At 44.8% G+C, this 14786-nt stretch overlaps 1 protein-coding gene across 3 annotated transcripts; it reads left to right on the top strand.

The window, feature by feature from the left end:
* Positions 1-975: 975 nt before the first annotated feature.
* Positions 976-14633, top strand: sidt2 (SID1 transmembrane family, member 2). 3 transcript variants are annotated; one of them, XM_069147542.1, is made up of 27 exons: positions 976-1744; positions 1822-1943; positions 3372-3536; positions 3688-3733; positions 4911-5012; positions 5283-5366; positions 5466-5631; positions 5864-5957; positions 6625-6680; positions 6908-6934; positions 8197-8235; positions 8320-8394; positions 8519-8581; positions 8892-9007; positions 9131-9204; positions 10119-10185; positions 10287-10360; positions 10479-10602; positions 11234-11351; positions 11547-11683; positions 11811-11919; positions 12777-12853; positions 13016-13062; positions 13163-13268; positions 13415-13525; positions 13628-13741; positions 13830-14633. In XM_069147542.1, exons 1-27 carry the CDS (start codon positions 1502-1504, stop codon positions 13890-13892), a joined length of 2619 nt encoding a protein of 872 aa, XP_069003643.1. In that variant the 5' UTR covers positions 976-1501; the 3' UTR covers positions 13893-14633. The 3 variants fall into 3 exon arrangements, with proteins under 3 accessions (XP_069003643.1, XP_069003644.1, XP_069003646.1); XM_069147543.1 differs by lacking the exon at positions 6908-6934; XM_069147545.1 differs by lacking the exon at positions 8519-8581.
* The last annotated feature ends 153 nt before the right edge of the window (positions 14634-14786 follow it).

Here is a 14786-nt window from a genome sequence, read left to right as displayed (position 1 = left end):
GACTAGGCGCGACGAAGGCGTATTACTGCCCCTCCTGTCTGGACAGCGTTACTACAAATATAAATCCTACATCAGTTTTTAAACGCTCTTGTAGTCTAAAGGTGGGCGGTAGATTGAACAGGCCTACAGTTTTAAAAATATTTTACCCATCAATCTCAAGGTAGAGCATCACATCAAATATACAGGTCAAACTTCCTGTTGGTAAAACTTTACCCCTGTACTAAAACCGAGATTTTTATTCTATTATCCATGTTGGATAATCCTGACCACCCTCTCCACCACCTGCTGCAGGGACAGAGGAGCACTTTCTCTAAAAGACTCCTCCACGACCGCAATAAGACTGTACAATAACTCACCTCTGGCAAAATACATCACATAACAATAACACTGTTGACTGTGGTTTTTTTTTTTTTTTTTTTTTTTTTATTTTATTCACTTTATTAATCCCGAGGGGAAATTTCTTCACTACAGCCGGGGGGGGGCTCTCAGGGGGGAGCTGCTGCAGCAGGCTGCCACTAGCGCGGCGCCAGGTAACCTGACCTGAGGTGCATTTCTTGGTTGTTTGTATATAATATATATAGATATATACTGTACTATATATACTGTGCATTTTTTATTTTATATTTATATTTTATATTTTTTTACTGCTATTTTATTGCTTTTCTATTATTCTATCACTATCTATTGCTTCTGTATGCTGCTGTAGAGAAAAAAATGTCCCCTCGGGGATTAATAAAGTAACTACCTAACCTAACCTAGATTTATTTATTTATTTATTTTAACAATACTGCAAATCTCAGCAATACAGAGGCAAACATATCTGTTAGGGGTACTTAAATTGTAATAAATAAATTTAAAAAAAGAGGAAGACAGAGTTAAAAAAAATAAATAAATATTAAAAGGTAATTTGAGTGGTGGGGAGGGCCCGGGCGTGACGTCATGACGTCATGACGTCACGTCGGTTTGTTTACTCGCTGAGTGTGGAGGGCGCTCCTGTAAACACGCTGAATCTCTTCACCCTGCGGATGACAGAAGTCGTTGCACGATGCGGCGGCACCGCGGATACAGGCCCTGACAACTTTTTGAGGCTGGACCGTATTTAAAAAAAAGAAAAGAAAAAGAAGAAGACACTTCTTGCGGTTTTATTTTTAGACAACGTCAGCGAAGCTGGAGCCGAAATCCGATCTGAGAACATGGAGCTGCGTCCTCATCAGACGTGCTAATGTCGCCTAGCCTGCCGGATGAAGAGACCGAGTACCGCTGTCCTTTTGTTGTGTTAAACTTGTGTTATTTGTTGTCTGGGACTAACAACGAGTCTGCGTGAACACACGTGAACACCTCGCTGTGTCTGCAGCTCGTCAAGTCAAGCTCCTGTTGTTGCGTCTTCACGGTGGAAGTTGAAACCAGACGGATCCTCGTCGTCGTGTTTTAATGGGGTTGAGGTTTTTCTTACAATCACGGTAGATATCAGTCCCCGTCGGAGAAGACGGTGTCGGCCAAAATGGTGCGGAGGAGTTGCTGGAAATCTCGACATAAAAACAGCTGCGGACCTGCTGCCGGATGGACCCGAGCCGGGTCGGCAGCCCTGTTCTGGTTCTGGGTGACCCAGTTAGCCTGCAGCGGCGGGGCGGTGGGGGAAAACGTGGTCCAGAAAGATGCAGAGTTTGATGTCACCTACAACGACACGGTTACAAGCGAGAATCAGACCACTTATGCTTTCAATCACACGGTCTCCAGGAACAAGGTGAGTTTGCCTCCCTGCGGCTTGTGGACGTGTTTTCACTTTGTGGTGTTGATCTCGTTCCTGTGTTTGACTTCCAGACGGAGGGAGTGCGTGTGACTGTGGATGTGCTGTCACAGGATTTGGAGAGTCCTATCCTGTTTGTGGTGCGACAGAAGCAAGCCGTGCTTTCTTTTCAAGTCCCACTCATACTGAGAGGCCTGTGAGTAGATATTCTTTTTACATACATCGTGAGCACGATCTTATCTCCTCTAATCAGAATCAACTCGAGAGAAACTCGCTGTGCTTCGGTTCCTCTCTCCTTTAAACCCGCCTTGTTACCTTCTCACATACTCAGCTTCCCCATTTGTGCTGCAAATCCACTCTGAGGCCGATCACCAGCTCCTAACTGCCTAAATCCTATCGGTGAATATTATTCCAAACGTTGTGGTGAAATTGGCACCGTACACTGTGTTTTACTGCCTGTGTTTCCAGGAACATGTCAGTTTGTAAGTCACATACTTTAAATGGCAAACTAGTGATTAATGCTCTCTGGTTTAGTTTCTAATTGTGCCAAAACACATTCAAACGCTGGACTTCAGATGCTCACTCGACAGAAGAGAATTAATAAAGAAACACAACAGCTGTAAATACGGATTTAGCTCTACGCTATGTCTGACCAAATTGATTGTAAGGGAACTTGAAGGTAAGTCTCCACAACACCCAGTAGACCAATATCTGTCCAACTCCGTTTCTATACGAGGCCATTATGAGTGTCCTTGTACCGAACAGCACAAACACAGACTGTACACACAGAGAGCATCCAAGGTTCCTCTCAGGGAGTGTCAGGCTGTTAAACTACATGGTAAACAACGATGACTTCAGCTCTGCTAATGCAAGCTGGAATTATGTGGATGTGGTGGAGAGAAGATATGAGTCCGTTTTGGACAGCTGAGCAATTGCGGTTGTTATTTCTTGTTACCAGCATCAAAGTCAGATGATATACTTTGTGGGGAGGAAACTGCAAAGTCCTCTTCCCTGAGCATGCTCGGCGTTGTAACCTGGTGGTTACGGGATACGCAACTTTTCTAAGAGGACTAATCCGGTTATTTCATAACAAGTTGGGAGGTTTATTAACCATTGGCCAACAGCCCATCTGGGATGTGATCCGTGTCTCCCACACTCCAGAGGTTGCGTAAGATTAGAATCGCTTCGCCTTGGTCCCGTGGCCACGCCTGTTTCAGCTAATCACCAGTGAACTTTGGACTTTCACTTCCTCCTCTGAGGTGGAACCGTGATCTGATGAACCCACATTTACTGAAAATGAGCTGTCGTTCAATGGCCACAGTAACGTTACTTCAGTTTCATGTAGCTTCCTTCACATGTTGTTGTTAAAGTCGACTCCTGCGGCTGTCTGCTTTCAGCCGACTCTCTGAAGTGGAGAAAAAAAAAAATCCCTCTTTTCTTCTGAGAAGTCTGACTTGTTCTTTGATTTCTGTCTTCCCATAATTACCCTTTACCTCATTCAAAGTGTCTACTCATGCTCCACAACAGAAAAGATCTCTGGTTACATAATTGTGTATAATTTATTTTTGAAACTTGAGCTCTCTTGTTCACTCTTTGTCATCTCTCTCTGTATCTTTCTCTGCAGCTACCAGAGGAAGTACCCTTACAATCATGTGGGCCGGACACTGTGCCAACCTCCAACCCGGGTCGCCTGTGAGACTCAGTACTTCTTCATTGACGTGTCCACCCTGTCTAGTCAGAGTACAAACTACCAGCTCAGAGTCAGCCGAGTAGAAAGTTTCACCCTCCAGTGAGTGACTGCTGATGTAATAACACAAACACACTCTGCAATCACCGCCTGTATTCTCGGCTTAATGCACTTGACATCCCGCTGGTTTTTATAGTCATCAAACAGTGATTCTCTGGTATCCCTGACATGTTATGTTTGACTTTGATTTCAGGACAGACAAGAAGTTCAGTTTCACCGCATCGCCGTCCCAACCTCAGGTAATCAGCCGGATACCGCAGCTCTGTGTGTGTATGACAGTCAGTGCTGCTGTACAACAAGGGTGTTTAAAGAGAGGAAAGTCCACAGCAGAAGTTGAGGAAGGAACACATGTGAAACGAGGATGGTATGAATGGAGAGAATATCTGGTTTTACACCATCATTAAGGTTTTAGCAAGACTCTTTTCTTCCTGCAAGTTCTGCTTTCCAGCATGTGAGAACTAGGGAAGTCCTTTTCCCCAATCTGAGTCTTTTAATATTGAGTCCTGATCCAATACTTGTATTTTCCTCCATAATACTGCTGCATTGTGTTCCCTTCAAGTTCATTCAAATTATTAAATTCAATCCACAGTGCATTAAGAAAAGAAAATGGCTGAATCCACGCTGTTTCCTAATTTATTTATTTTATATATATTTTTTTACAAAATAACAAAGTGAACAAACATTATTTATTTATTTATTTATTTTTTTTTATCTTGGTGCAACAGTGTTGTTACATTCACATCAAATGAAAATCACATTAAGACTGTATCACAGTTAGCTGTGAACTCCCTGTAGTTCAGTGTTTATTTTTAAGGTGTTGTATCAAATTAGTAGTATTGAGCGCAGCTCTGTTACAACCATCCTGCAGAATGCTGCATTGCAGACATTACAAGTAGCTGCTGTGCTATTTTTGATTTTAAAATATTACCACATTGTGGCTGCACATATGCCACATGTCAGAGTACACTTCTGCATCCTGACACAAAGTGTGCTCTCCATTTATGACACCTGTGCAACAGTTGACATAAAACAAAGGATATACAAAGCAAAGCTGATACCAGTCAGTTAATTAAGCCTTGATCAGCCCTGATACTTATCTTCTTAATACTTATCGATCTTAAATCGACTCAGGACATCACGAATTAAAGTCAGCTTGTGTGTTCTGTTTGTAGCACCTGTCAGTTAATCCTCGTCATCCATTAGTTCTGGTTGTCACCCTGATGTGAGGACGTACGAGACAGCGATGAAAGACAGCAAGCATAAAATCAATTGTGTCTGAACCTGTTAATAAATCACAATTGATCAGGTTTTCAGCGGGTATAACTCGGTCCTGAGGTGGACAAACCAAAGTGTGTTCTAATCCACATCTGCTCTAAATATCCTGCATCCTGACTGGCCTCCTCCTCTTTCTCTCAGTACTTCCAGTACGTCTTTCCGGACGGGGTGGACACTGTGATCGTCAAGGTCAACTCGGACATGACCTTCCCCTGCTCGGTCATGTCCATCCAGGACATCCAGGTACAGTTAGGGCCAGGTTCTCTCTTTTCAGACAGAACGCAAATGCAGCTTTACTCCCCGTCCCCTCACACCAGACTGCTGCTGTCCTGAAGTGGCCCCCCCGCCCCCGCCCCCGGCCGTGTGGTCAGCAGGCACTAGCAGTCTTGGGCCACATGAGGGCACCACACAGGTCACTGTAACGGATTCCTTGCAATGCAGGAATTGTCAATTTTATTGTTTAAGCTGTTAATGTTTCACGTTTCTCATTTTATTTTCTGTCTTTCTATTCAGTGCCCCGTCTATGACCTTGACAACAATGTGGCCTTCATTGGGATGTACCAGACTATGACAAAAAAAGGCGCCATCACCGTGCAGGTAGTTCCACACACACACGGGCGTGTACGTAGTTATTAAACAAAGCCTCACCACACGGAGTCGTATCATATCTTATTGTCTTCTCTTTGCGTCATCCAGAGAAAAGATTTTCCGAGCAACAGTTTCTACGTGGTGGTCGTGGTGAAAACCGAGGACGAGGCGTGCGGCGGTCCGCTGCGCTTCTACCCTCTGCGGCCCGATGAGCTGATTAATGCTGGCAATCGCAGCAAGGTCGTCAATGTGATAGTCACTCCCGCCATCAACTGTGAGTCACATATGTACAGTGTTACACGTATAGGTTTGTTGGACACCATATAGCTGCTGCCAAAAGAAACGTATAGAAATGCCGTTGAAAATGTCTGATTGTGTTGTGTTTGCCTGTTGAACTAGTTCATGTTGACAGGATATAAACTGTTGCGTCATACGGTCTCTTTCAGATGGAAGCTGTCGGTGTTATTTGCTGTATTTTGGCTCATAGTAAATGTCTTTGTCCACAGCTGAAGTGTACGTGATGGGCATGCTCTTCTGTCTGGGTATCTTCCTCTCTTTCTACCTGCTGACCTTGCTGGTTGCTTGTCTGGAAAACAAGCGGTAAGATTTTCAATTTGGTCTCCGCATCCAAAACATCAGTTAGCTCGTTCATCCTCTACGTCGGGTTCATTCGCGTAACGTCCTGAACCGTTGACATATATGGACGTAAGAGTAATAAACGATGTCCAGTAACGTAATAATGACCGAGAGTTATGTCAGACAGAGGCTCTGAGCCTCAGCTCCACCCACGCACCACCTCTCAGCCCGTTTTTGGATTAGCCAGTTAATTCGAGTCAGGCACTGCCAAGATGGTGACGGGTCAGAAACAACCGGAACTGAGCTTTAATACCAGTCATCAGGAAACCTGTGGGCGACATTAGTTAGTTGTGGAACACAATAAAACTCACATTACATCAGCTAAGCTAACAACAAGCTTCAAAATGTCTCCGTCGAAGTGATTTTCTTCCCGGCTAACTTGCTCTTAGAGAAGAATAGTCCTGCACTACATCCATACAGGCTTCTCTCCCTGCTGACATATTTGTATTTACGTATTTGGAAAGTCTTAACAGTGATCCCACACTGTTCAAAGTGTAATTTAATAGTCCCAGTTCAACGCAGGAGGTTGAATCTCTGCCAGAAGAGCGGAGAGTCAAACCGCTGCACTGCAGCAGCGACGCTATGCTGAATACAAATGATGTTTCTATCTTTTCCTCTTGTGTTCCTGCAGAATGAAGAAGAGAGAGGAGTTTGAGAATCCTGCAGACATGTCGCCTGCTGAGACAGGTAACCCAGCAACCAGCTCGGACGGACCGGCCCAATCGGGGCTCGGTGGCGGGTGCGCGGGCCGCACCGTTTTCAAAACAAAACAAACGATCAGACATGTTGTGTTAGATAAATGCCAACATATACGAGATGTACACTTAACTCGCAGTATGAAAGACGGTGAACTTAACGCCTGTGTGTACTGAATGTGTCTTTCACTCTCTCCCTCATGCCTTTGTGTGGTTCAGCCTCTCTGCTTGGAAAGAACGGAGATGGTATAACGACACAGTTCCTCCTCCCGTGCACTCGCTGCCCTCTCTCACACTGTGTTGCTTGTCTGCAGATGCTCTGCATGCATTAGCTCGCACACTTTACCCCCCTCGCCACATGGACAGCATTCACAGACAGCAAGATACGATGTAATTAGCTCCAGTGCTTTGTCATAGTGCTTTTATGGCTTCACAGAGATACAGAGGTACAGATATACACCCGCCTTGGCTGGCTAAAGAAACACGTAAGCAGATTATGATATCGTCAGCAGTACTAACAACACGAGACCAACACGAACATGGAGGCAGTGATTGAGATAAATGTGAAACGTGTGCCGAGGTGCTTCTCCAGCTTAAGACTGCCTCTCTGTGCATCTGTGTCTCTTCCCTGCACTGTTTGCTGACAGGATTTGACTTTAAACCAAAAGACACTTTCAGTTTTGAGACGGTTACTTTCATAGCAGCATGCCTTCACTATTTCTCAGCCCTCAGCTAAGTGTTTTTTTTTTTTAGGCTCCACTTTTCTGCCTGGATCCCTGCATGTGTTGATGCCTCCCTCTCCTGTCTGTGTTTACAGACTAACAGTTCACTAACAAGTGGTGTTGTAGTGCTCATTGTTTCGACCAAGGATTCGCGACTAGATGACTTTAAACTACTCGCAATCTGACTGTCTGCAACGTCCTGTAACCTGCCAGTTTAGACCAAAGCAACCAGACGGTGCAACATCTCCATGGCAACGGCTTTCTACTACCGTTTTAACTGATGGCTTTTCAGGCTTTTTCGTAGCTGGATATAATTTGTGGTGTCTTATAACATGAATGAGGATTGGGATAGAGAGTTTCTTATTACGGTTCCATCTTTAGTTGTGATGAAACCGTAAATCTGGAGCCGCCGACGGGTGCTTCATCCACATTACTGCTGTGAATGTGATACAGGGGATCTTCCCTCTTTTTTTCAGTTTCTCCTGTCTTTTTCCAGAGCAGTTCTGTCATTTGGATACGTTTGTGCCTCCTCTATAAGCCCCCAAAAAAAAATCACCAACTATTGTGTCCTACATTCTTAAAACACCCACTTACAGGCGACTCCATCAGCTGGCTCGAGTCGAGCTGAGGAGCCAGTTCACACTGCTGCAAGATTTCCTGCAACCTTCTAAAACGGTGTATTTTCGTCTTGAATCTTTGGTCTGAACTGGGCTTTAAGATAGTGATGCTTGTTTGTGAAATGTGTTAACATTTGGGATTTATAAATATATGCACTTGTGTCCACAGGGAAGACTCCAGCCTCGCCGTATGAATACGGCTCCTTTGGTGAGTTTTGGACAGTTTTTAGTTTTGTTAACGTCTTTGTTTGAGTTGAGATGAACTGAACTGAGAATTTGTTCTCCTCCCCAGCTGACAACGCCAGCACGCTGAGTTCAGAGGCCATCACTGACAGCGCCACGTCAACCGACAACTACGGATACCTGGGTATGACACTCACGCGGTCTGCGGCACATCACTGTCGCTCTGCAGTATTTCTCTACAGCCTGGCTTCCCCGCCAGCACCTCCGGTCCCCTCACTGCTGTCCTGTGTGTTTTCTCTGTTCATTAGGACACGAGCCTTTCAAACGTCGACCATTCCTCAATCACCTTCACCACATAGCCCTCCGCATCGGTGACACTCTGCCATACAATTGGCTGAATCGGTTCCACCAGATTTGCACAAAACCAATCAGGGCCTCGTGAATCAAACATCAATGAAAACGAATGCGACCAGATTTCTCATCTGAGCAGGAAAAAAAAGCCAATAATTATTTGTAATTTCCTTTTAATATTTTTTTTTTAAATTGCAAATCGGCTCTAAAGGGTGTGACAGCTTTGAATGCATTTGCATTGTTTCACTTAAATCTAGTCGTCCGTCCAATTGCTGACATTCTCTCTCCAATCAGCTAAAAGCCTCTCCGCTCCATCTCCTCCCCCCTCAGAGCGATCGTTGGAAAGCGTTGGACGAAGCAGGCACGAGTCTCTGAGCTCCGTGGAGGAGGACGACTACGACACGCTGGACGACATCAACTCAGACAAAAACATTGTCCGCACCAAGGTACGCCTCGTCCGTCTCACTCCGTGCTCACTATTCATTATTTCTAAAGTGAAAGTCAGCTTTTCAAATGTCGGTCCTTTTCCTCTGATGCCCATCAATGATTATGTCTTCGTCTCGTTACAGAAATTTCTGTGCGTGTCTGATCTGTCCCGCAAAGACAAGAGGATCCTCAGCAAGAAATACCAAATCTACTTCTGGTGAGGACGCTGGTCCGATCAGGACTGACTGACACCCGTCAAAGAGAGACAGTGATTTCTTAGTTAAATAGATTAAATAAAAAAAACAACAACATAGTTAATCAGCCTTGTCGACAGCCATGATGTCGAATGAGGTGCAATGAAAAAGTTCAGAGACTGTTCTTGTTGTTTTGTGCTTGATCAACATCAACACCTGTATTTCATGTGTTTTTGTAATTTTTTTCTTTGGATATGAGCAGAAAGCACGCGTTACATTTAGTGTCAAACTCAGAAAATCAGCAACAGAGACCTTTGTAATGCTTCAGAAAGCCTTCAGAAAGCCTGCGACAATGAAGAAATGAGCTGGATGAAGTGTGTTCAACGTCACTGTTCAAGACTGAATTTGCTGAGTTTGCGCTGTGAATTTCTCCCTCGGGGTCGGACTTTCAAAACCGAGTTCTACTGTGACGTTGTTGGGGGAAACGTTCAGTCCCAACAACCTCAACTTTGACGCGATGGCACTCCAGTTCTCCCGATATAATAGTGCGTCTGCTCACAGCGCGTTGAAAACAATCAGGTTTCTCACCCGCAACAACACAATTGTAGCTCCACACCACCGCTACTCACCAGATTCGGCTCCCTGCGACTTCTTTCTGTTCCCTCAAAATCGGATGTTTGCTCGCTGCTCGAGTTTCAGGTCTATGTTCAGATCACAAATGCACACATACCAGCGCTCCCGAAAAAAAACAACGCGTAACTCTGGTGCCGATGTGAATCGAGCAACGTCACTTGAAGGTTATAGCTCCTCTCTGCCCCCGTGCACGTCACGTCACCTCGCTGCGCTCCGTCTTCGCACTTTTTGATTCAATCTCGTGAAATGTGCATTAAAAAAAAACAACAACAGCATGAATGTAAAAGTTTTGTCCTCTCTCCAGGAACATTTCTACTATTGCTGTGTTCTACGCTCTGCCGGTCATCCAGCTGGTCATCACCTATCAGACGGTACACCGATGAGAAATAAACAGTGATTTGACAAAGTGTGTTTACACCTAAATTGCTTGTGTTGAAAATGAAGATGTGACATCCAAATCTCTTTTCTTCAGGTTGTCAACGTTACAGGAAATCAAGACATCTGCTACTACAACTTCCTGTGCGCGCACCCCCTCGGAGATCTGAGGTGCGTAGTCAGCACGTGTTTGAGCGTACATGTACTGTCTGTAATGTTACAACAGCATAACTGCACGCGCCCGAGGGAAAGTGTGCGAGGACTGACCTGCAAACGCTGTCCTACACAGTGCATTCAACAACATCCTCAGTAACCTTGGTTACGTGCTGCTGGGACTCCTCTTCCTCCTCATCATCCTCAAGAGAGACATCGTCCACAATCGAGCTCTGGTCCGCAACGACCTCAACGCGCTGGTGAGGCACACTAACAGATGTACAGCACCACAGGAAGAACTCACAATTCAACAGGATCGCTGCCATCCTCTATATGTTGTCATGGAAAATAGTACGTTAGTGTTCGTTATTGTTGTTCAGTGTAAAATAAGAGGGAACTGGAGAAGGACGCTACGTGCTGCTCTGAATCACTTGCTATAATTCGACGTTGTTATTGGTTGAGAGAGCAGGAGCGCTTGTTTTGATGCAGCTGATGCCCCAAATAAACATGCAGAGGAATCCATGTCATTTAGAAATAAGGTCCCACAGAGGTCGTGATTTTAATACGATTAATCATGCGACCCAACAAACGTCCAGTTCATCCCGAATTTAATCTAAATCAAATAATGGAGATCAAATAATTCAATCATGCAGCTCTTGTAGACTTTCCAAATTTGAATAATGAAACGAGTCATGTGACACCTTTGATTTAACATTTCTACTTTTTATCCACCATTTATCCTCCGTTTTAAAGCTGCAACAGTAACGACAGGGTAAACCACAGCAGAGCTTATAATAGAAGCCGTGTCAACAACTTTGATAATCAGAGCATTGACACACTGTGACACACTGTCACCCACTGTGACCCCCCTCCTCCCCCTTTCTCCTTCAGGAGTGCGGTATCCCAAAGCACTTTGGTCTGTTTTATGCCATGGGAACAGCTCTGATGATGGAGGGCTTGCTCAGTGCCTGCTACCACGTCTGTCCCAACTACACTAACTTCCAGTTTGGTAAGACCGATTACATTCCTGCTATTTGGATCCATTACGCAGCTTTTGTTTGTTATCGTGAGACGATGCGGAACAATTTTTAGTACGACGGAGTTTAAAACGTTGAAGCTGGAAAAGTGCAGTAACTATAAAGACAGTAAATCTGACCTCTGACCTTCCATCCGTGTGTCGTAATGTTGCCTCCCTCCGGTGCAGACACCTCCTTCATGTACATGATTGCTGGGCTGTGTATGTTGAAGCTCTATCAGAAGAGACACCCTGACATCAACGCCAGTGCTTACACTGCCTACGCCTGTCTGGCTGCTGTCATCTTCTTCTCCGTGCTGGGAGTGGTACGTGCGCACACACACACACACACACACACACACACATACACACACACACACACACACACACTGCAGGCAAGACCTGGCTTATTCAGCAAAAGTCACCTTTCACACCGTGTTGTCTGTTTTTCAGGTGTTCGGGAGGGGAAACACGGTCTTCTGGATCGTTTTCTCAGTGATCCACATCCTGGCCACGCTCCTCCTCAGCACACAGCTCTACTACATGGGCCGGTGGAGGCTCGGTAAGATCACAAGAAACAAAACTGGCTGCAGTTTGAAGAATTTACAGTTAGCTGTGATTCATGTAAATCAGCTGCGGTTTCACAGGCTTCATAGGTTAATATGCCGGCTGATGCACGGGAATGAGGTCATCTTAGAGTGTTGTGCTTCATTGCAACTAACGCAGTCTACGATGTTAAGATTATTGTGTGTAACTAGTTCAGAAATGTAAATTTGTTGCTATAAATTCTCAAACTTGGTCTTTAAAATATCCTTTTTAAGTTGCTAACTGTGTTGTGATGTCTTACGGATTGAAAAACAGAGGCTTTTTTTTCCTTAAAGGTCCCATATTGGATAAAATCAGATTTATTTTTTGATTATGAAGTGGGCCCATGTGCTTTATAAATACTGGGAAAGTGTCAATGCATGTTTCAAACTGTACACTGCTGAGATTGATTGTAAAAGGTGCTCTGCTCTGATTGGTTGTTTCACTGTCAATCACTTGGTCCCAAACCTGAATCCTAACCCTTTTCACAATCCAACCAATCACAAGCATAGCACCCCTCCTACTGATCCAATCTGGCACCAGCCAGCTGCAAGGCCGGAAAAAAAACATCATTTTAAAAAAGAACCAGCCAATCAGAAGAGAGGATCGATGCACCTTAAAGATACAAAGCAGCCTGTTGCTGGCAGAGCTCCAGTGAGAAAGCTTAAGAGAGGAGGTGTAAAACTACGTAGAAATGTTTTATGATCGTACACCAAGACTGGAAATAAAACACAGGAAGCTATAAAATACGGTACCTTTAAAGTACCAGCTCACATACTGCACTGTGTTCGTATCGCTCATCATGTCCCTCCTGGCCGTGTGTTTGTGTGACAGACGCCGGGGTCTTGCGCAGGATGGTGTACATCGTCTACACAGACTGCATCAGACAGTGCAGTGGACCCATGTACATTGTGAGTAATGACCAGAGATTGTGCGTTGAAGAGCTTTTCGTTGGTGAACATTAAGATTGTGTTATTCATCTGCATGTATTCAGTGACTCAGCTGACTGCATCATGTATTGAGGCCAGATTACCTGCCTGTAAATCCTCTTCTCCCTGCCGTGCGTCTCTTAGGACCGTATGGTTCTGCTCGTGATGGGGAACATAGTTAACTGGTCTCTGTAAGTAAACCCTGTGTTTCCTCTGGTACTTAATAGCTACATTAATAAACTAACAGTGAGCAGAGACGCCTTGTTATATGTATCTCCCTCCTCTCTGCAGCGCTGCCTACGGCCTCATAGAGAGACCGAATGACTTTGCTTCCTACCTGTTGGCCATCGCCATCTGCAACCTGCTGCTCTACTTTGCATTTTACATCATTATGAAGGTGTGTGTGTGTGTGTGTGTGTGTGTGTGTGTGTGTGTGTGTGTGTGTGTGTGTGTTTTTTCAGTGTATGAGACCTTGTGAGCGGCATTTAGACTTTAGAAAATGTCTTGCACATTTTAAAAATAATTTCTTCTGTGTGTGTTCAGCTGCGGAGCGGTGAGAGAATCAAGTGTCTGCCGTTGGTGTGTATTCTCTTCACGGCTGTCGTGTGGGGCTTTGCGCTGTACTTCTTCTTCCAGGGTCTCAGCACCTGGCAGGTCGCTAACACACACACACACACACACACACACACACACATCAGATCTTTCAGTGTTCTTCTTCTGTGTACTGAATGGTTGTGTTTCCTTCACCTGACACAGAAAACTCCAGCAGAGTCTCGGGAGCACAACAGGGACTGTATCCTGCTGTCGTTCTTTGACGACCACGACATCTGGCACTTCCTCTCCTCCATCGCCATGTTTGGATCCTTCCTGGTACGATGAAAAAATCAGTCACGTGAACAAAGATACATTTTAAAGAACTGCAAATTAGACACTGTGTACTCACCCTGTTCCTTCGTAGGTCCTCCTGACCATGGACGACGACCTCGACAGAGTCCAGAGAGACAAGATCTACGTCTTCTAGATTTCTTCGATCCTCTGCGAGGAACTCTGCTCTTCCTCTCTGCCTTATTGCCCTCCCGTCTCCGCTCGCGTCTTCTCTGTTTGTCGAACAGCACAGCCAGTCGCCTGTTTCTCAGGCCGTCGATGAGCGCCGTTTCTGCCTCTCCCAGCCAATCAGGGAAGGGCAGTAAGCTCCTCCCTCCACCTGTACGGACACTAACGTGCCAATCAAGAGCTGGATAAGTGTCGAGCGATGCTGAACTGTTTCGTCCTCTCGCTGCCATCATCGATGTAACTGTTGTAATCGATGTTTACGTACTGCTGACGATGATATAAAAAAACAAAAAAAACTGTCCAAATTAACTTATTTTGTATTGTCTGCTTGACATCTGGCTGACGAGTTAACAATGTTTCCTGTTTGGAGGCTGTTTTTATGCTGTGACTGTATGTGTGTGCGTGTGCGTGCATTTGTACAGGTGTGTGTGTGTGTGTGAGTGCGTGCCGACAAACATGAATCCTGTCCAGTCTGTCAGTGGCCTTCAATGTTCTAATCATGTTAGTCACATACTGTGCTCTGATTGGTCAGATCCTTGAGCTTGCCGTCCTTCTCATTGGAGAATTTTGATGATGATTGTATTCACTTCTTGACTGCCCTCAAGTATTACTGCGAAGGTATTCTTTTGCACTGTACTGTAAGATAAAAGGATTTTAATGTAAAACATTGTACTGAGCGGTTACTGAATAAAGGTCTCCTTTTCAGGTATGGGGACTTTTTTTTTTTTCCCACTGTTTTCTGCATGTAGTGACGACTAGTAGCTTTAAAACTGATACGTTTGTGAAGAAACTCACAGAAAAGTTAACGAGCCACAAAGTTTCTATGTGAAAACAAAACAGTCATCAGTAAATGTGTGTACAT

The sequence above is a fragment of the Embiotoca jacksoni genome, unplaced genomic scaffold (assembly GCF_022577435.1).
Source record: "Embiotoca jacksoni isolate LCO1_2020_lvr unplaced genomic scaffold, fEmbJac1.0.p SCAF_14, whole genome shotgun sequence".
Classification (NCBI taxonomy): Eukaryota; Metazoa; Chordata; class Actinopteri; family Embiotocidae; genus Embiotoca; species Embiotoca jacksoni.
The sequence above is the reverse complement of the archived record's forward strand: the minus strand, read 5'-3'. Positions and strand labels throughout refer to the sequence as shown.